This window comes from Mus musculus, chromosome 1 (assembly GCF_000001635.26).
Source record: "Mus musculus strain C57BL/6J chromosome 1, GRCm38.p6 C57BL/6J".
Taxonomy (NCBI): Eukaryota; Metazoa; Chordata; class Mammalia; order Rodentia; family Muridae; genus Mus; species Mus musculus.
In genome coordinates this window covers 14,282,788-14,305,680 of record NC_000067.6, presented here as the reverse complement: position 1 = coordinate 14,305,680, position 22,893 = coordinate 14,282,788, and the positions used below count along the sequence as shown (strand labels likewise).

The following is a 22,893-nucleotide window of genomic DNA, read 5'->3' as shown; positions in this document are numbered from 1 at the left end:
TCTTAATTTCATAAATCATAATTAAAAACTAGCAGGACTCAACAGAAGATGTTTATGTGGCTAACTTTAATGTCATTTGAGACGCTTCAGCTCTCATCTTTGTTCTGCAGCCTTAATTGATGTCAGTTCAGGTTGAATGAAAACGTACATCAAACGTACATTTGGAGTACTGTGCCATTTCTGAAGTTAGCCAGTGTTTCTTTCTGCCTGCCCAAGAGTTGGTGGGAGCTTGCAAGCGGGTATCAGCCTGGCTCACCTGAACTCATTACCTGCTGGCCCTTCACAACTGCCTCTGAGGAGCAATGACTAGTACTACTTTGAATTAGTGGAGCTGTGCAGTAAAATTTCTCAGTTCAAACTTATCTGGAAACTCAATATGCAGGGTGACGGGGCTGGTGAATCGCGTACTCAAATATGCATCCTACTTCAGTCTGCAAGATGCGATTCACGTGCGTGTGCTCGCGCGCGCGCGCGCGCGCACACACACACACACACACACACACACACACACACACACACACACTTTCATGTTGTCCAGCATAGCTGGCTTTTACCTTGGCATAGTTAAATGAGTACATTGCTGAGAGCTGGGACTTGGGGTATGAAAGCCTGTCTTTGCCTTGTTTCTTGACCACAGCATTGCCCGAAGCTGTTTCATTGACTGTTAAATGACAAATAGGTAACTGGAAGAAAACCATCCTGATAAGGATAAGAAATAGTGAGGAGGCTAAGGGGGTGGGCGGGCGCTCTAGTTCAGCTGGCTAGAGCAGAAGATGAAAGATTGGAGGATGCTGGGGGCTAATGCCCCAACTACTGCTGCTGTTAAACATACTCATTTGTTAATAGCTTTTTTTTTTTCTTCCCAAGCACCTTTTCCAAGCTGCTGGGGCGAGATTGCTTTGCGTGTTGACTGGGGGAGGGGTAATCCCGTTTGCAGCTGTCATAGGCCAGTGATGAATCACGAGCCCGTCATTTGACTGCCTTCCCCTCCTGACAAGGGGAGGGGAGGAGGATAGACCTGCAGGAAGAAACAACAGTTGAGCCCTCCACTTAAAGACACTATGCCTTTCCTGGCTGCAGTATCCTCCCTTTTCTCGTTTGGTTAAAAGTGAGCATTGTAGGGCTCAGCCATGTGCTCTATGTAATTAAGAGCTGACAGTGAAGCACAGTTAACAACCACTTCTAATTGTCTACCCCTGACCACAGGTGCGAACGTCTCACAGCAGTTCCGATGTTGCTCTTTCCTCAAGTTGCAGGTAAGACTTTCGTTGATATTCAACATTTTTTGTAGCTTACCTTTCTGTGACCCGGATCTATATTTGTCTAGTATTTCTTAATTATTTCTATTAATAGCAACAGGCTGGGTTGGGAACGACTTACCAATTTGTGTGTGTGTGTGTGTGTGTGCACGCGCACATGTGTATATGAGTGTACTTGCAAAAAATTATTACGTTATGTGGGAAAGGCATAAGAGTCTTGATTTGAGGCAGTTGCTGTCTGTTTTTAGGAAAAATGAATGTAGAATGATAATTAGGAATCACTGGATTTGAAATCATTTCTTGTTTGAATGCAGATACTTTGAGGAAGTAAAATGGCTCATGTAAAAGCTCTTTTACAACTGATGTCCATCAGTCACTTCCAGTGTAGCCTCTCAATTAAAATGACACAGGTGAGGTGAGGAGCAAATAATTTCAGCATTATATGTGTAATATTAACTCTCACACCCCTGGATTATGAGTCTTTAGAAAAAAATATAATTTTAGGATATACTGAATGGGCATTAGACTTTAAAAGTTTGTGCTGTCAGAAAATGGAGTTGTGTCTAAGTATCTAGTGACTTTAAGTAGTTTCACTGTTCATGCGCTAGCATGGTACATATGAGTTCTGAAATTGTCACTACGACGCCTTGCCGTTGTGCTTATATCGCAGAAGTAACCGGCAAACTTAGGACCATCTGGGAGGCATTGAACTGGTTTAAATATGGTGAAAATGCAAAATTACAGCATTGCATAGAATTGCCATTTTCCCCCTAAGTGACAGCTGAGGTACTCGGAATGCTAATGGTCCCAGGGACCGCCTGAGCTGCCGGCCTTATCCATTGTCAATTGGCTACGCTGTATGTAATCCACAAAGCAAGCAAGTGAGCCGACATCATAGGGTTTTAATGCTGCATTTGTTTCAAGGGAAACAGAGGAACAATTAAGTAGTAAGCCAGAGTAAACATATGCATCAGGACAGTCCCATTCCCTGTCACTGGACAGGAGGCTTCAAGGGTTTTATTTGGTTTGGAGACCCATTAAATAACAACTGGGTGTTAAAGTATAAAGGGAGTACCCAGTGCTAATTTATTACATGAGACGGAGTGTACAGATTGTGATTTATTTCTGTTCCATGTGTTCGCATGTTTGCTTTTTCTTTTAGGAAAGTCATGCTTGGGGTTTTGTTTTAATATAAATATGACTTCATGTTTTCCTCTGAATGCTAAAGTCTATGCCATTGTCTTACACTAGCTTATGACTATCATTATACAAGAGGAGGGAAAGACTTAAAAAAAAACTGCATGTTAAACTTTGGCTACACAGGCTGAGAGACACCTTTTAGTAACACACGTGACGAAAAGGGCTGGAGTCAGATGCAAGGTGAACTATCACCAGTCTAAGAAAATAGACACAATGGGGTTTTTGTGTGCGTGTGTTTCAAAGGAGGTGTCAAGTCGTTAGCACATTAAATAGTGGTGTTATGAATTTGGTACATCTGTCAAACAGAAAGCTTCTTGTCTTTAGGTCTATGGAAATGCAGGATCTAACCAGCCCGCATAGCCGACTGAGTGGTAGTAGCGAATCCCCCAGTGGTCCCAAACTCGATAGCTCTCATATAAATAGTACTTCCATGACTCCCAATGGCACCGAAGGTGAGTCCGGCTCTTCTTGCTCTGCCCTGTCTCTCTCTTAGTGTCTGCTCTCTTTCTGCCTGTGAGCCCAGCCCTCAGATACATCAGACATTCCCTTCGCTTCTAAGTGATTTGACTTAATCCGTGTTCTCCTCTAATTGGGACTCCCATATTACTGGATTATCACATTCCATCGACTGGTGTTAGTTTAAGACACATATAAACATATGTATTGAAATATATACAATGTGTATACACATAATACTTTTAAATTTGAATATGTTTCTTCTGTTGATCTGCATATCCCAAGCATGGTATTACTTTACATCATTTTGCTATAATGACTATTGAAAATTTGGAATTATTTCATTTTATTTTCTGTTTTGTTAGCAAATGCAACCAAAATTTTTTTAAATGTCAACACTGAACTGGATTACTTCTTAAATTAGGGAAACAGTTTTTGTGTCTAGTATGCCTGTGGCTTTGGCCACTGTAGTATAAACAAGAGAAACTAAAACTTAATACCTATGAAGTACACAAGCCTATTTGGCAAGTATGCATAACATGTATTCGCTTTCTTGCAGATCGAGTAGAATACTTTAAACACAGTGTTATAATTATTTTAATATAATTAGTGCATAGGAATGTTCATGTAAATTGTATATAAATAGACACATCTTCTTCAATCCATACATATTTCATTGAAAATACAGAAGGTTGGTGTATACACATTACTGTCTGTTATGCACAGCCACTTAGGTGATATGTATATTTTTATAACTCAGATGTATAGGAGGACATATTGCCCATTGGGTTACATTAATTTCAGCTGGAGCCTGTGGAAAAACTCGTCACTGATATTGGTGCTCATATATTTGTTATTAAGCCTCAGGATTGTGATGGATTCATTAAGTAAGATTTATTAGAAGTTTAATGAGTCATCTGTGTTAGGATTCGATTTATAGACAAGCCCTTACATATCAGTTCCCCAATTGACATGATCTTTTAGCTCAGGTTTTAAAAAACATAAGCATAATTAATTTATGAATCATTTTGTAAATAATGTAAATATTATCGTTTGGGTGCAGTATTTGAGTATGTATTGGGGAAAGCCCTTTAGAATGTGAAAAGCTAAGAAATTCATAACAAGACACAGAAATCATTTATTTCTGAGTTTTCAGTTATGTCTTGTTTTTTATGCCAATAGTAATTACTTTTATCTACAACTGTTTGCTGGCTGTCTTTACGAGTGAGTATGTCCCTGCCCAGAGTTTATGGAGAATAGCTGTTGTGAAAGGAGAAGCTTTGTGCTGAGTTAGCAACCCAGCCTCCTCTGCAGAAAGCACCTTTCCCTCCATCTCAGTCGTCAAATGAAATTTACACAGAAACAGTTTTAATGTATAAGTAGCGGGTATAGAATTTGTACAGTGAGAGCCGTCGGTCGGTTCTACTTCCTCTCTTGCTTAAATCTATCTTCAGATAGACAAGCCACCCACTGCTGGATCTGCCTCAGATAGACCCTCTGAATTGTCAGGGTGCTGTGCAGCCAGGAAGAGGCCATAGGTACAAACCTGTCACAGTTGTGTTAAAAAAAAAAAAAAAAAAAGACAGCCTCGTAAGCAAGGAGGACTAAGCCTGCTAAACTACTTTGATTCATGAGATTTACTATGGGGAGGAAATTAAAAATACAAAAATAACTCTTTGTATACAATATTGGGAAATAGCAGCAAGAAATTCTCATCTTTTCAATGTGTCACTGACAAGCCGGCTTCTGTTTAAGCAGAGCACATGTATCTGTGAGGTGCTGCCTTGGATGTTTGTGGGAAAGAGATGTGGTTTGGTTTTAAAGAAAATATGGAGCACCAACATATTTCTAAATATTTATGTTTCATACCTTGATATCCCATCCATGTTCATGAATATATTCAATTTTGTAATATTTCTGCATAATTAAAATTAGCTTGGAATAATTAAATATTTGAGATAATTTTTATGATTGCTTTTGAAACATTCATTCTGTAAGCTATTTAGAACTAAGTTCTTCTCTTTCCCTCCCTGCCTTCTGTCATTCATTCATTCATTCGTTCAGTTCTCTTTTTTGATTTTTTTTGAGACATAGTTTCACTATGTAGCTCTGCCTGTCCTGAAATTCACTATAGAACAGGTTGGCCTTGGAATCGAGAATCTCCATCTGCCTCTTTGCTGGAATTAAAGGCCTACACCACTGCCCCTGGTTCTTAGAAGTAATTTTTTTATACTAAAACAAAGCAAACAACAACAACGAAGTTAATCTGCAGACTCTGATGATGAACTGTAAGCCCAGCACTAGGAAACTGGAGACAGAAGTTCCGCAGTTCAAAGTGAGCTTCAACCATGGAAGTGAGTTTGCAGCCAGCGTGAGCTGTAGCTCTGTCTCAATGATTCAAAAACACCAAGAAATCTCCACTGTGTTAAGTCTTGGAAATGAACTTTCGGGGCCCAGTTTCAAAAGAGTGCATATCTATTCACTGAACCCCGCTTTCAGGTTTTCTTCACTAGTGTGCTGACAGAGGCAAATAGATGTTGGGATGCTGTAGGATCAGGTGCAAAAATAGAAGCTCTCACTGTCAATTATCCAGAGCAGTAAAGGAAGGTTTTTGTCAGTTTACTGGAAATTTTAGAGCATTTTCTTAGCATACAGCTTAAGATTATGGACGTGAATTGTACTTCTGTTCTGTTATATGACTTTAGTTCTAGACATATCACAACATTCTAGATTATTTAAGTTTGTGAATCAACTTATCACACGCCTTTTTCTGTTCCATCCTATTCCTGTTTCATGTCTCTCAGCCACCATCATAGGAACTGTGCTTAAAATTAGTAAATTTATTAATATCTGGCAAGCTACCCTAGGATATAGTCAATAAAGATTTTCCTATTCCTTCTTTGGGATATGATTTAGCTTGAAATCTAAAATATTTATTAGTGAATTAGAGGACCAGGAAGGAAAGAAAGAAATTCATTACAACTAGCCACGAAGGGGCTGGAGAGACGGCTCAGTGGTTAGGAGCACTGCCTGTACTTCCGAGCACCATGGGTCAACGCTTAACACCCAACCAGAAGCTCACATATGTCTATAACTCAAAATAATGCACATAAAGGTAAATAAATTATTAAAAAACCAAACTAGTCATTAAAATAACATGTCCCATCACTCTATAGCAAATACTTCAGTTCTCTGTATACACACACACACACACACACACACACCCCACATATACCCCATAAACACCACACGCCCCCACACACATACACACCATACCTCCCCAAACACATATATAAGCACCACACACACACACACACACCACAACAGGTATTTAAATGACTTCCCAGAAGCCCAATGAAAATAGTAGCAGTTCAATTGAAATTAATTTAATGATCAGCAGAACTTCTATTTTGTCTACAGTTGGCTTTGGCTGAATGTACATGGGTTGTCTTCTCTAACTCAGAGGCAATTTCTAAACTTCCTGCCACCCCCTGTCCATATCATGAGGCTAAGAAAACAGAAAATCTCCTCTATGAATAACCATAGCTTCATCCTAAGAACAAACAAGAAGGAAATAAAATGGAGAAGTAAAGAATATTAAGTTTCTTCTGAAGTCTGCTGCCAAATTCTAGGACTCAGTGCTTGTAGGTTCTATACTCATAGGCTAGCGCCTGTTTTCATGGTTCACATCAAGGGTAAGGACAGAAACACCAAAACTCCAGGCTCAAGAGCTGTGCTTTTTAGTTTTTCAAACACAGTGTTCTTGAGTTATAATAACTGATTGTTGTGTGTTTGAAAACTCCTTGCATTTTTTTTAATGCCAACATCTCTGCTTCTTGTTGCAACTCACAGCTGGTGTTACCCAGCTTCTAAACCTTTGAGATGTAGAACACAAGTAGGTTCTAGTGGTAAGCATCAGAGAATGCTTGCTTGACTGACAATGGGAATGCTCTGTGGGAAGACACAGGTTGCTAAGGGAGTCAATGAACAGTCAGTTACTGTTGACCAGGTTATGCCAGAGATACTAGGAAAGGGTTAAAGGCACTGTGATCCTGAACCTTCTCCTCTAATCTTCTGAATGTCTTCTAAGGTATAACGGGAAAGATATTTCTTATCAAATACTCACTTCTCAGTATGCTCTCGTGTAGTGTGAGCACACACACACACCATGATAGATATTAAGTGCAAAATTAAAATAGCCCCAGCTCAATCAAAATTAATCAAAGGACCAGCCAACACTCCTTGTAGTTTACAGTTGGCTCTGGCTGAATTGGCATGATTTGTCTGTTGTCATTCTGAGTATAAAACTTTAAAGAAATCAGCTTTGGGATAAAGTCAGCTGAGTAGCAGAGTGTCCGGTGTGAAAGAAAGGGAGACTTTCCTTTCTGGTGCGTGGGTATGCAGGCTTGCAGTATGCAAAGCCTTGTGTTGATAGTCATGATGTGAGGAGTCTTTGCAAACTACTTTCCTTGTGAGTGAAGTTAGCAGTAAAGGAATTTTTATTTACACACCTAATTAGAGCCTTGTTTGCAAAGCTTTTTTTTTTTTTTTTTTTTACAAAGCAGTTTTTTAAACATCTTTGTTTTTTCTGATTGTCTTCGATTCGCAGGAGTTTGAGATTGATGAGCTCTATACTGCCAATGTGAGTGTTTGTTTTTGGTTGTATGGGGGCTGGGAAAAGGCTAAGGGGGTGGGGGGAGGCGGAGCAAAGCTCAGACCTGAAATGTGCAGTTTTTAAAGGATGTAAAAGGCGATGTAGCAGGAATTCTCTCCCATCCTTTGCAGGAATTCCTGCAGTAATTCAAATAGTAACTGTGAATTGGTGTATCAGATTTCCAAGATCGTGGTCTTGGATTAGGTGGCTAAATTGCCCGAATTTCAAACTTTTTCAATTGTGTTTTGCATATTTTAGGGTGGTAGGTTGATACAATTGTCCACATCTTTGTTACCAGAATCTATTTTAAAGTGACTTCTACAAAGTAATTTCTACAAAGTTCAGAACACTAGCAAATGATTTGAACTAGTTTTCTTCCCTGTATACTTCAGTAAGATACAGCTCTGGCTGATGAGGGTATCTCTACTCAGTCTTGTTTACAGGAAGTCTCCCAACGGAGTGAATGTGTACAGTGAGGCTCTGCTGCTGCGTTTTACTGACAATATTTGTGTATCTGTGGTTGAATATTCTGATGTCAATAGAAACATGTTAATCTAATATTACTCCTGTTTATGTTCTGCACATAATTCAGTTTCTGTGAGATTAAGGGACACTATGAGGAAAGGCATTCCTAAATAACATTTTTAGGGTTTTGACTGTGGCCACAAAATTGGCTTCTTAGAAATTACTCTAAAGCAAAACCTATGAAGGATTAAAATTATTAGTCAGAATTTAATATTTGCTATGTTTTATATACATGGCAATAATTCTCACATGTCTGTTAGTAACGCCAACAGCTGTTTAAGAATAATTTGTTGGTCATTACACTGACTGTTTGCCACATTTTGCTTTATTAAGTCTTCAGAAACTTCCTGAAAATGGCCAGGAGGAAGGTTAGGAAGGGAGGTTTGAACCCAGCTGCATGGCACAGGAAGTGGGGCAGAGGAGCTACCATGTGACTCTGTTCTCATCAGAGCAACGTGGAAAGCAACAGCTCTCACTTTAGGCTTGCCATGAGCATGTAATGCAAACCTTGTGGCATAATTGGAACTTAGTGAGCAAGAATTTACTGTGTCTATTAATATTAACTGCTAGGCCATATGTAAATAATAGCCACTTCTATGGTATGATTCCTGTTTTACAAAGAAAGCTGTAAAAGTTAAAGACCAAGTTTCATGGGTACCACTGGAATCTGCACTGGTGTCTGAAGAGCTCTGGGCAGAATCCAAAGCCCAGGGTTTTGGAATGTATGCTCTTCCTCATCTAGCTAAGTGTCTGAGCCAGCAACCATGCTAGGACCCTCAACATGGAGAATGCCACTGAGCAGTGCATATAGACTGCATACAAGCTGAGGGCAGTGACCTTGACAGAAAGTGGACTTCACAATATGGTGACTGCCTAGACTAGTTATGCCTGCCATCTTGTGTGTGAGATTGTGTGGGCGATTTCTTCTGTGTCCACACATGCCCCGCATATTGCTTCAATTGCTTAACTTTGGGGGAGCTGTCTCTAACTAGTTTTCAAAGCTTTTGACTTAATTATAATTCTGTCAGCCAGCCCCTGCTTGCTTTAAGCTTCTTTGAGATGAAAAGGGAAAGGAGAATCATTTCTGCTTTTCATTACAATAGCCATCATTATATGCACATTTGTGAAATTCAAAAAACGTTTTTGCTACTGCTCAGAGTAAATACTTTCTACTTCAGGAAATATTTTTCAGAGGGTCATGATGTGGATGGTCCCATTTCTTCTGGCTTTGAGAACCAGCCATGGACAGCTAGAAGCTATGCATTCTTGGAAGACAGAAAGTCGAGAGGATTAAACAGGTAGCACATGTGGACCAGTTGGAGGACAGTCTGTTTTCTCCTGTCAACTGTTAATAAACTAGCCCTATTGTAATACTTGTAGGAAACCCAGGGATTCTGATGGTTGCTGCTGAAGTTGGCCCAGGGTTTCCAGGCGCCTTGGCTGCTTGGTAATTAGTGACTAGATTCAGAATGTGTTCAGTTTTTTGGTTGCTAATAGAGAAGAAGAGCTCCATGACATCTCTACCCTTGGTTCTTCTGAATAAGCAAAGGTGTACTTGTCCCAAAACATCTTGCCTTCTAGGAGAAACCTCTGGCTCCTTCAAGGAAGACATGAACTTTTAGGCAAGTCCGTGCCTGTTTTAAATGATTCCTGATTTCTTAGACCATGCCAGGATGCCTCGGTGATGAGCAGCATAAAGGGATAGAGGATATGTCTCCTCTGGTTCTACTCAGTGGTGGGTAGATAGCAGCTTTACAAAGAGAGAGTGGACTGTGTTGGAGAGGAGACACATAAGCATGCTGGGATTGCCTCAGACCTTACATTCCTTTTCTCTGAAACATGAGATTCACACAGTTCCTAGATGGCAAACTTCATGCCTGCTGAAGTTCTTTACCTGCTTGAAGACTTTTTATATCTGCTTATCTAATATTCTGGCCGAGATGCAAGGTTTACAGTATCCACATACACTATTATTTTGCTGGCAGAGCCCTGAGTTCCTTGAAGGCAGGACAGACTTGGTCACTGTCATGGTGCCCTATATCTGGCAGCTCTGGAATAGGTATTTGTTGAATGAATGTCCTTGCTACTAAGTAAATCCTGTAAATGAGTCATGACAGGAGCAGGGCACCCATTATATTACTTATAACACATTAACTATCCAGGGAACTAGTTAAAGCTTCAGTTTGGAAAGTACTCATCTTCGTGGATCAGTTCTTGAGGACATCATTAGTTGGTCCACCCAGCGAACGGCCACAGTGAACATCATCGCCAGCCTTTGATTTCAGCTACAGTAGCCAATCTACAATTGACCCATAATAACTTACTGTTTTACAAGTGGAACTATTGGACTTTGCATTTTAGCAATGATAAAACCACTCCTACATAATATGGTAAAATCAAGTGGCATAATGATATGCATAATGATGTTGTTAATAAACATGGGCTAAGCATCTTTAAAATATGGCAAAAGTAATTGGAGGCAAAAATTTTAAGGAAGGGAACAATTGAAGGAGTAATAAAACATCACACTTCAGTCAGTGTAAAGTGTGTGTGTGTTGTGTGTTAAGTACACAACACAGAGTGTAGAGAAATGAGGCCAAAGTGTAAACCCAGACAGGTGATTCCAGTTCTGCATACCAGGCTCAAAACTTGGGCAGGTAGATAGAAGTGCTGTGACTTAGTTTGTGTCTGAACCAATACAGTGCTGTAGGGTGGGTAGTGAGAAAGGACAGGTTAAATTACCAAAGCCATGCTACCTGTTTACATATATCAGCTCAGCACCAATTTCATATTTGCCTTAAGATGGGGCTGAGACAGGAGCCGTACTGAAAAGTGAAGGAAAGTGGCAACCTGATTTGAGAGTGAGTGCCTCTTTCACAGGCTGACTAGTTGGGGCTCAGAGTCAGTTCAGCGATTTCTGGCCATGTAACAAAGGTGGGTCTTAAGAGCAGCAGAGCGGGCTGGTGGGGCTCGCAGGGCAGTCAGTCTCCAGCCAGCTCCTGGCCTTTGATTCAGACCTGTGTAATCAAGATGATAATGGTACCTACCGAGAGAGCCTCAGGCAGCAGACTGAACGCATTCTGACTCTAAGAAAGTGCTTCTGTTCATTGGATAGACTCTTAAACCCTTGCTGTGCAATGGGAATTACCCATTTACTCTTGACAGATAGACTAATTAAGAGAACGTTACTGGCATCTGCTATGTGTTCAAAACATTAGTAGCTGCTATGAAATAATGATGGCGCTTGTGTTTTAAAGAAGCCTCTCCTTTGGAATTGGTACAGCAGGGCCTCCGTAGGAGGAGGGATGAGTGTCTGTTTTACTCTGGGTTTTTGGCATCTCGGAACAGCTTTTGCAGGTACTCAGAGTACTTGATGTACTTAATAGCACTCCGTCATTTAATATTGAGTGTGAGTAAGGGGACTATCTGGGAGCTCCTGGGGCTTAGCAAGAGACAGGAAAGGGGTACTAATCATTTGGTGGTTTGATTGCATTTTGGGCAAATAAACCATCCTTCCATATTGATATGATTGAGGTTCTGAGTCTGAGCCAGATCATCTGCTTCCAATCTTCAAACACTGGTTGATTTTACCATCTGCTAATTTGCAACATACACTGATACACTTCTCCTCGGTGCCCTGGTGTTCCCAGACTAGCCTGTTCAGTGCCACCTTCGGGTTATCTCTAGCTCTAGAGAGGAGCAGTCCAGGACGAGAAGGCTCTGCTCGAGAAACCTTACACTCTTCAGCAGGTTTATAGAAGAGAAATTAACTGCAACAGTGAGAAACCAGCCATGTGATCTCTCAGGCTGTTACGGAATATTTTTAGGCTGCAATTTTCACATCTTTGAAAGGACACAAGTCTAATACATGCTCTTTATGCTTGCCATGGGGGAGTAGAGGAGCTATGGCTGGCTTGTAAAGTGCTCAGTACATACTGGCCACACAAGAGGTGCTCAACACATCACAACTATGTAATGAATTATTACTTCTCCATTCTAAAAGCTACACAAGACATTGCTTATGTCAGAAATGGAGACTGCTGTATTACATGCTAAATTCTTAGCATGGGGCTTTTTCTTTTTTTACCATTATGTTATATATCCCTTATAGCAAGCTAAAGGGAATATTTAGCTTGCCCTTTGGTTTCTAAAGGCTGGTGTCTGTTGGAAATCATTGAAGGACACATTTAAAACCTGGACCTTACAATCTGGATAATTCTACTGAAAAAAGGAAGGAGCCATAAACAAACATGCATGTTAACGATGTGAATGATGAACTGTTTAGAAGAAATCTTTGACATACACAACTTATTTGAGGATAGATGAACGAGATTATTATTCCTCATCCTCCTCCTCCTCCTTCTTCCTCTTCTTCTTTTTGAGGACAGATATAGGAAAGCTTAGCAGACTCCTAGCTCAGTCAGCTGAGCACAACAGTAAAATATTAATTAGTGACTCCAAGTGGTCGGTTATGGTGAGTCACCTGGTGGTCCTCCTGCCTTTCTACACTCTTGTAAATTTCTTCAGACAATATTGGGGATAGAAGGGGAGAACAAAGTTTTTACTGCGCACAAAGCATTGAAAAGGAACTCAGCAGTTCAAGAATATCAGCTGACCCTGACTTAAGGAGCTCATGGTCTCATTGAGGGAGATACAAATTCTGACTTTTGGCAAAAACCTGAAGGACAATAATGTTCCAAAATAGCTTTTGGAGACTAAGACCTTCAGACCACGATGCAGAGCAGGAGAGTGCTAGCTGAAGGTGAGAACACTGTTTTGTGTATAGAGCCAAATTTGTGTATTTGGTGAGCCATTAGCAAGTCACATGGCCAGCCTTTTCCTGTGTACATCTGCTATATCTGCTCAAATGTGAAGCTTGTGTCAGTAGTTTCACAGCATGTCTTGTGACCCTGTACTTTCTCCATCAGGAGATTAGAAAGAAGCTATCCTTGGGTTCTGAAATATTTTGGTGTCATAAAAAGGGCTTCATTCTCAGGAAGGTTAGGAGCCACTGGTGCAAACAAGAGTGCCCTCAGAGTTCAGAAGAAAGAGCTCTTCAGCTTGCTAGGTTCTGGCAGAGCTTCAAGGCCGAGGTGGAATCTGAGCCCTTAGGGAATGGGTAGAATTTGAATAGGTGGGGAAGAGCTGGAATGCATGCTAATGAGGGAGCACTGGGAACAAAGGTAGGATAGTTTCAGGGATAGGGAGGAGAAAGGTTGAGCTGCAGAAGGAATTGATAGGAGATAGGGTTGGGGGAGTCTACTGGAGCCAGCTCTTGGAGGACCCTGAGTATCAGGCTGAGGAATTTGAACTTCTGGGCCAGTAGGAGAAGCCAGTGAATATTTTGAGAAAGGGACCGATACTGTGAGAGAGCTTTGGGTAGCAAGCTGGCACCATATTCAGGGAATGTTTGGATTGTGAGCTCCAGTATGGTTTCAATCCATCCAGGGTTTGATATGTTGGGAACCTGAGCCAGTGGGACAAGAATACTAACTGTTGGGGGGTGGGGGCTAATTAGCATTGTAAAGGACCTTTCTAGGGAGCCTGCATTTACTTTTTTTTTTTTTTTTTAAACAAGAGGGCTACTATCCTCAGCCTCTTCACAAGCCACTGTCATTGCTCTGTTTCTGTGACTAACAGGTCTTCAAGTTGCCTACCATTTCCTCTTGATTGTGTGTGTTCGTTATATTTTCCTTACTATGATGGGGATGCCTGACACAAGGAGCTGAATCCGGCAGCTAAGGAGGAAGATTGTATTTTGGCTTTTAGTTTTAAAGGTTTCATTTTGTGATCAGCTGGCTGCATGTACCCGAGCCTGAGGTGAAAGAGAGCATCATTGCTGATGGGCATGCACCCCACAGTTAAGTCATTCAGATCACAGTGGTCCAGAGGCAGGTAAAAGGGGCCAGGTGACAAGGCTGGTCTCTCCAGAGCAGACCCCTAGTTTCCTTCTTCATCCATTTAGACCCCATTTCCTACCTTCCACCACTTCCCAGTAATGCTGCAGTATTATAAGACTATCAATGGACTGACTAATGTCTTGATTGGTCAGAGTCCTCAGAATGCAGCCTTTTCCCAGAAGCCTACCAGCTAACATGCAAATACCCAGTCCCTGAGCCAAGTGTATACCACCTTAAGGTGAAGTGTGGTAAACATGGCTTTCTATTCATGATGTTGTACAAGCTGTGCTCCTTTGGAAGAGTTAATATTTTTCTCCCCTTTTGGTAGACAGAGACAATGACTTTAATCCGTGGAAGACGTCAAGTTGTAGGCTCAGTCCAAATACAAAGAGATGCCTCATTTATTTCTAAGTGAGAATTGCCTGGAAGCAAAGCATTGAGTTTATAGCTGTATGTGCTTTTTTGGTAAAGAAAAATCACATGGTGAATTAACTTTTTAAAGTCAGGCATATAAAATATATATTTAGGAAGATTTTCTACTTTGATTTATTGTGTGGAATTTTACTCACTTTTTGCCACCTTTATTTGGTGCCATTTGTTTCCTTTTGAACCACTTGGTACAGGTTTTTCAAAAGCATGCATTTTCACTTTTGCCTATGGTTTCAGAGCTTTGAATGGATAAGTGATGTCACTGAATCTGAACCATTACTCGGCTGTGTTTTTCTCTCTTTGATCTCTACAGCATCATTATTACCCAAACTAGGGTAATTTATTTATTTCCCTGTCTCCTTCCTAAGTCAGGAAGGGCACGCTCTAAACAAACAAACACCCAAAGATATTTTATTTTATAATAATGCTCAAGTTGTACCTGATTTCAAATGGCACAAGTGTTGCCTGTGTGTCATGTCCATGAGACACTTTGATGAGAGAACTTGCATATAAGTTCCCAGAGTAATAATGCAGGGTGGATAAAAGCTTTCTTAGATTTCAGTGATGTTTATATTTGCCTGAGCAGTGTGTCTAGTGGTTTAAATTAAGTGAAACATGTCTTCAGGTGGGTGCACCTCTTAACTTGATCTGTTCCTTCCACAACTACTGGGTTCTGTGAGCCATACATTGGCCTGAGTTGTGTCAAGAGAACAATTTAAAAATGTTTCCCCTGCTGTGAAAAAATTTATCCTACATCAAGATGGTTAAGACTATGAGATATGAAGTGGGGTTGAAGTGGATATATATATGAAAAAGGCACAGGCACAGGCTTTAAAGTTCAAGGAGAAACAATTATGCTTAAGTCATAGTCATAGTCTTCTTTAAGGAAGACTCAGCGGGATTTGGAAGTATATAATTCAGCCATGGAAAGGTTATCCAATATTTAATGAGAGCAGTTAAGAGACTGGCAAAGCTGGAGCTGGGAGAAAGCCCTGGCCACTGTGGTTTAAGTGTCTGTTTATAAGGGTACATGGGGCATGTGGTTTATAGACTATAGTGTCACACAGAGTCAGAACAATTAGACAAGACTGTATGCTTTGTAAGAGTCAATGCATAATAAATAGAGACTAAAAACTTCATTCATGCCTATTGTGTATCTATCTAAGACCTTAGTACCAGAACTACTGTGCAAATCTAGGCCACTGAAAGATATAATTGTCTACAGTTGAGTGAGTAGACCTGCTGCTCCAATCTTCCCACCTTTGTAAGAGGCAGAAGGGAATTAGGAAGGAGACTGATCATGAGGTTTAGAAGGTAGATGGAAAAGTTGACAGTGGTAGAAGTTATAGGTTTGATTTGTCACCTTTCTGTCACTGTAACAAATTACCTGAGGTAACTAGGAAGAAAGGTATTTGGACTATGTATTTTATGTGTCTGTGAACAGGTGGACTCAATATGCTACCCCACCTTCATTTTTGGTTACAGAAGCCAGTGTTATGCACACTTGGCTAACACTCTATCAGTGTTCCAGTGGGCCACATCCTGGCTTTTCAGGTTCTTGTCAGAGGAAGGGCGCTTCATCATGTTTGAAACATAAGGTACAGGAAAATCATTCATCTCATGGTGGGGACATGAAAAGATAGGAAGAATAACAAAATTAAAGTTTCACAACCTTCAGTAACACCATACAGAGGAGATCGTGTCTCTACATCAGTCTCCGAGGCATGCTCAAGATCCAAGCCATAACGCTTGGTAGTGGGATCTAAGAAATGAGGTGGCAGGAGAAATCCAACCAGAAGGGAAACATCCAGTCTGTGTGACATAAAAGCTAAGGCTTCTGAGGGAGGTGGTGGTATGTTTAGTCAGGATGTGGGTCAGGTTTAATCCAGACAACATTGTGTGTATATGGATGAAGATTGAGGAGTTGTTTATGTAAAAATCATTTTTCAAAGGTATGGATGGCCAGAAAAATTATTGTGAAAGAAAATGGAGTGAGGTAGGAAGGAATTAGAATTATGGAACCCCAGAGTAGACAGAGGCAAGCAATCTGGTGGGGGGTGGGGGGTAGGGGGAGAGGAAAGATAGTACAGTAGAAAAAAGGAATCAATGACTTAAAGGAAAACTGTTGCAGAAAAGGGTTTATTTAGAAGGCTTAAAAGAGTCAAACCAAGAAAAGTTTAATGTGGGAAATTGGGAAAAGCCGTGTAAGGAAGTAACCGAAGGATTAGTGGAGTAGAAAAGGCAGTTGATGCTGACAATTTAAAAGCAAGTGCCCAGGAAGACAGCTTGGAAAGGACTGTGGTTGAGAGACAGTCCATGAATAAGGAGGAGAGAGGTAGGGCAGAGCACAAAGTAGCTTAAGGCCCTGTGTTCTGTTCTGAGCCCTGCATACACAATGTGTTCAGGGAGTCCAGCCCATGGCCCTGGGTAGAAGAGAACCTGCTTTGTGAGAAGTGAAGATCCTGTGAAGCCAAGCAGTGAGGTATCGCTTCAAAGGAAGCCTGGAAGAGAGGGACCCGAGGAGGAAGAAGGTGCTGGTGCAGAAAGCAATCCCTGACCAAGGACAGGAACTTTTAACTGTTTTCATCAGCCGACATGTTGCAGGAAGAGGAACAATTTAATGCCGCTTCAGTATTCTCTATAAAATAGTTGCTGAGGACATGTGGGTGGGGAATGAGGCGTGGCTTACAGACGGAGGAATGTGGGAAAGGATCAATGGAGATTGAAATGGAAGACAGAGACTGCCCCATGCATGTTAACTGTGTCTGTTCTATCATGCTCACTGTGTAGAGCAGCTGGCTGGAGTGGGCCATGCAAATGAGCCCATTCTGTGATTAGCTTTGATAAAACTTCGTTAGGGAATCGGAACCCACACAGCCCACAGAGTGGAGCCGTGGCATGGCAGGCCCTGGGTTCCACACTGGCTACGTGAGGCTGCTGAGGTTGGCAGGGGAGAACAGACAGAGATTTGGGAAGACCGCTGTTTTGATGCACGTTCTGAATGGGTCTGGAGGAAGGGAGTGAATGAGGACAGTGGGATGTTTCTTAGAGGTGATGAGGTTTTTGTCACAGCTGAGAGGAAGCAAGCATGGGAAGCAGAAGACTGACAAAGTGGGTTTCTCAAGTCCCTTTGTGTCTGGGCTTATGCCAAGCAAGGAGCGGCAGGAAGATGAGGTTAGATACTGTCTGGGGAGGGGGAGTGGCTAGAGTGGGGGGTTCAGGACTGATGCTCACCCAGCCTGATGCCATTCCGCAGCCATGTGTTTTTCTGTGCAAATCCATCACAGCACAGGCTGGCGTAGGTCCAGCAAGCAGAGCTATCATTTAGGTATGAACTTATATATGGGAGAATGATCACTTATGGATTGAACACTTCTCTGATTGCCCTGTTAGTTTGGAGATGTGTTTTCATGACCATAACATTTAAAGTTCGTCCAGAAGTTGATGAACCTGGCAGGGCCTAGTTGGCTGACTGCTGTCCCAGCTAATCTCACCTTGTCGCAGTGGGCTGATAGTCAAGAGTCTCCATTTATAGTATAAAAAGAGGGGTTCTTGTTTTCATGTGTCACCTTACTTACTTTGTAAAGAATGGTAGAATTTCCACATTTATTCTGAAATTGCTGCTCACTGCTACCCCTACACTATCCTTCTCCTGCTGGCTTGCTTCTTCAGGAGAAGCATACACGGACGACAGTAATGTCCAAGGCACTAGTTTTCTTAATGTAATCATGATTAAGTCCTGCCTCCTTGAGTTATTCCTGAGAAACCTTGCTTAATTTGATTTGGCATTCCTTAGGGAAGGCCCACTGATTGATTTTTTTTTCCTGTTAGATCCTCACATTTCTTTTGGCAGCGTAAGCTTGGCTTTAATCTGGGGCTTCTGATAGATTTTAACATTGTTTTCTGTACCTTCAAAAATGCGTTTGGAGCCAGGGATGTAGTTCCATGGCAGAATATTTTCCTAGCCTACAACTCAACCAGTGGGAGAAAAATATTTTAATTTCTCATGCTTAAAGAGATACTGTATGAAGAGAGAAGGTGATTATAAAGCTTGGCCCCTGGACCCAGGGTGCTGCTGAAATTATTATAATCTTTTTCTTTCTTTATTCTCATCTGAGTATATAATACCCAGTGACAGTTGGGGAAAGGGAGGTACCCAACATTAAGTACCTTATTCTAGGCCTGCGTTCTTGGTGTAAAGCTAGACTGCAGTACTCTTAGTAATAAGCTGGGACTTTCAGCTCTACATTTGTTCTTACTTCATAGTATTTCTTCTTTCCAATAGAAAAGAGATGGGTGTTCCACGGAGCAGAATTTATACTGCTTGCTGTTTCTATTAGTGATGATTGTGAACATATTTTTAGCTCCTTCTTGGTACCAGATCTTTCTCATAACATTTTGTGAATCTGTATTATATTTTGGTAACATTAATAATTTTTAAAAATCATGTAAAAAAGATGATTAGGTCCAAAGAATTAAACTGTAGAAAACCCAGCAGCAGGTGATTAAATGTTCTGACCCCAACACCGATGCTCAAAGGCATTGGTAGATGGATGTTTGTGGAACATCTGAAAAGTAGCAATGTCCCAGGATAGCTGAGGTCTGGAGTGTATAGTCACATGATAAAATTTCTGCATACTTCAAAGAACTATGAGACTGTTGCCCAGAGTCAGAACTGGAAGCAAAGGGAAAAAGAGATGTAGGACTGTCAATAATAGAATTTAAAAAAAAAGACTAGTTTCCAGTAAACTGAGGTCTTAGTACAGTACCTTTTGTAAAAAAGCAGCACATGGTATTTAAAACTCAAAGCTTCAGAGAGATGTTCAATTATCATCTTTGCAGCATATTGCTCTGTGTGATCATTCAGGTAAGATGGAGTGAGTAAGACTTAAGTGGACACATACTGTCTTTGTCTCTTCAGTTCTTCAGCTGGTGTATAACCGGCCTCAAAAATGCCAGAGTAGCCAGACAGAGGTGGTGCATGCCTTTAATCCCAGCACATGGGATCTACTTGTCTTCACTCTGTCTTCAGCATTGATGTTACAAGTGCATGCTGCCATGCATAGTTTACCCTGGAGATATAAACTCAGCTATTCATGCCTACACAGCAAGCTCCTTATCCACTGAGCCATCTCCTCAGCCCCTCAGAGAATATCTTACATCACAATAAATCATTAGGCTCCTGTTGATCAACGTATTCTATTACAGGACTGATAGAATCATGCACATCCTGGTAGTTATTCTGTGGAAATCATCTCCTCTTTAACAGAGAGCCTATTTAGAATCTAGATTCAGTGGGACTCTGGTTTTTAGTGTATAGATGGCTGTATTTGAATGACAGCAAAGAGGCAATGATCTTGAGACCTCAAAGAGAGTATCATCTTCCCTCCCTTTCTTTTTTCCCGAATTTTAATGGATTTCAAGAACAATTGAAGTTCCTGGTGGGAGTAAGAGTTGCCACTTGATTGAGTGTGATCATGGAGAGATGTCGATTTCAGGGGAACAGATATAGAAGGGGTTTTGTTGTAGGTAAACTTTCTCAGATCAATTGTATAGTTCAAGCTATAGAATCATTGACTTTAGATTTGGCAGGCTTAGAAGCAATTTGGACTAACAATAAAGGCAGTAGAAGAGTTGTTCTTCTTTTCTTGACATCTTGGCAGGGAGTTTCTACTTGAGATCATCCAGTAAGCTCACTAGCCTGGAAGCTCCGAGGGTGGGAACTGGCAGAGTCCTGCTCTCTAATCAAACCATAGCCTGTGACAGTGAGCCTGGGCCGCCTTCTCCCAACTCTACTTTTTGCAAAGTGCTACTTATTATCTATCGTTTCACTGAGCCTTGGTCATGGGCCTCAGAATAAAGGAACTTGCCAAATTAAATCGCAGTTTTGAGTACTTCCTAGTCTCTAGGTTCGGTTTTTACATGTGAGAGAGACAACAAGGTAGCAACTAACTAAGGAGTTTCTGAGACCTTGTAAGGACCTAAGGGTTTCTTACAGTGATAACATCCTAAAAAAGCTAACCCATAGTAGGCATTTTACATGGTCAGTTTTCATCTTATCCCATTTTACCCTTTTGCTTAGCAAAAGGTATCTGATTCCGTTATGGGAAATATTAAAAAATGAGAACCTGCCAACTCTCCATGTTCCTGCTCCTCTCATCCTGCTAATTCTCCAGTGGGACCAGACCATGCTCTCGGGCTCCAGCTGCCAGTAACTCTCCTCAGCCCTCATAGTGTCTCCTCAGCCCTCATAGTGTCTCCTCAGCCCTCATAGTGTCTCCTCAGCCCTCATAGTGTCTCCTCAGCCCTCATAGTGTCTCCTCAGCCCTCATAGTGTCTCCTCAGCCCTCATAGTGTCTCCTCAGCCCTCATAGCGTCTGCCTCTCTTGTTCCTGGACAGTAGTCCCTCTCCACCATTGGCGGTTCCACATTCCAGTAACCAAGTAAATCAAAACTCTTAAACCTTATAATTAACCAATCTGATATATCTATCAATAAATTCTCATTTAAAGGATGCCAATACAATAATTTCAGAGCCAATAATAATAATAATAGTAATAATGATAAAAGCTTTATCACAATTATTCTAACCTTATGACATCATAACTACCTGTGACTGGTAAAAGTCACATTGGTTCACATTCACTGCCATCTTGCCTTCTCCTTTCTCCAACTGAGACGCTCTCTGTCTCTGCAACTCTTAGCTCTGCCTCCCTTTTATCTGTCCAATCACAGGCCTCTTCTGCACTAATGTAATTGGACAGGGAAAATCCTGTGACATGGTTCAGAGTAGTCTCCCACTGGTGATCTGTTTAGAAAGGGGACCAGAGCAATTGTGATCACATGATTGGATGAGGGCCTTGTTTCAGGTCTTTAAAGGAACATTAAGTATAATTTGGACATCTTGTGCAGGAAACTCCCTTAGAGTTACTGTTGGCTTTCCTACAGCTGTGGTGGCAATGCCGTGGTTATGAAGAGTAAGAACATTAGGTGGTGGTGTCATGCTGGGAAGAAGGCAAAGGCAGGCTTCTGTCAGCATGCATTAGCATCAACTAAGACTTCTAACCCAAAACAACTGGCAGAAAAGTGAAAACTTGACTCAGAATTTGAGTCTCACTGTTGTGCGGTCTACATGAAAACAATCAGGCAGAATGATTTCCATTAGTCTTGGGATGTGTGCATGTATGTGCACACATGTGTGTGCATGTGTGTGTATTTCTCCCAACTTTGTTTAAAAACCATGTAAGGAATTGTTTTAAAATTACTATCTGACATCTACTTATAATGTTCATGTGAAAACTCCTCGTGTGTGTGTGTGTGTGTGTGTGTGTGTGTTGTAGTAGTAGTAGTAGTAGTAGTAGTAGTAGTAATAGTAGTAGTAGGTGCATATGAACACACATGTTCAAAATCACCATAGAACCTGCTAGGCTTAAAAATGGCCACTTATTTTTCCCTGCTTCTTCAAACTCTTTTTAATTTTTCCTTCCTATTGCTTGGCTAAATAATAGATTCTGTATAAACACCAAGAAGTAATTTCAGATTGTATGTTATCTATATTATAATATTTTTACTAATAAGCAAATTAGTAAGTACATACTGTAACAGCAAAATTAATTCATCATTTAAAGGAGTGTTTCTCAGCCTCTGTTTCTCAGTCCTCACGGGGGGCACATACTAAGTATTCTGCATATCAGATATTTGCGTTATGATCAATAACAGTAGCAAAATTACAGTTATGAAGTCGCAATAAAATAACTTTATAGTTGGGGTCACTGAAGCATGAGAAACTCTACTAAAAATAGAGTTGCAGCATTAGCAAGGTTGGAACCACTAATCTAAAAGGTAATCTGTAACAGAAAAATGCACATTCTTACAGAGAAGAAATTTGACATGTGAATTCTTCAAAAGAGTGTCTAGTATAAAAATCTGATTTATGTCCAAGTATGAAAATATTGTATTATAAAATGATTTTTCTCATTATTTTGGATGTTATATTTTCTTTCCCATACCTTTATAAATGACTACTAATTCAGTATATGATATGTGTTTACTTTTGTAGTTAAAACAGAGCCAATGAGCAGCAGTGAAATAGCTTCAACAGCAGCAGACGGGTCTTTAGACAGTTTCTCAGGTTCAGGTAAGGAACAAAAATGAGATTTTCCCATTCGCACTAAGCATTGCTTTTCTGAGCTTATTATTCGACTATATGTGTTCATGTCAGTGAGTATTTGCGGATACAGATGGAAGACACAGCTTTCCTCCAATAGCAAATGAACAGCCCCAGGCTTTGTAGTCCCTCTGATGTGTTTGCAAGTGACATTAGTTTCAAAAGAAGAAAGCAAATGGGCTTTTCTTCTCCTCTCTTCAACAAAATTAACTTTATATGTGAATGATGCTTCTCTGTTTATTTGTATCATTTTTTTTCCGATCATGCAAGTCTGCGTAGGCAAAATTTGACTCTTGAAAGCAT

General features: G+C 40.8%; 1 protein-coding gene across 15 annotated transcripts in view; it reads left to right on the top strand.

Moving 5' to 3' along the window:
• Eya1 (EYA transcriptional coactivator and phosphatase 1) overlaps nucleotides 1-22,893 on the top strand; it is a 142,083-nt gene that overhangs the window by 5,355 nt on the left and 113,835 nt on the right. For 7 of the 15 annotated variants that reach the window (XR_001780756.2, XR_003950638.1, XM_017315414.2 and 4 more), the window contains exons 2-4: nucleotides 1,207-1,256; nucleotides 2,784-2,911; nucleotides 22,483-22,560. Coding sequence is in view for 11 of the 15 variants with exons in the window: in XM_006495451.4 (XP_006495514.1) it covers nucleotides 2,788-2,911; nucleotides 22,483-22,560 (202 nt within the window). In the remaining 4 variants the exon portion in view is untranslated. Of the gene's footprint in view, nucleotides 1-25; nucleotides 1,257-2,783; nucleotides 2,912-22,482; nucleotides 22,561-22,893 lie in introns of those variants that run through there. The other 8 variants (XM_006495452.4, NM_001252192.1, XM_006495446.4 and 5 more) reach the window with 7 other exon arrangements.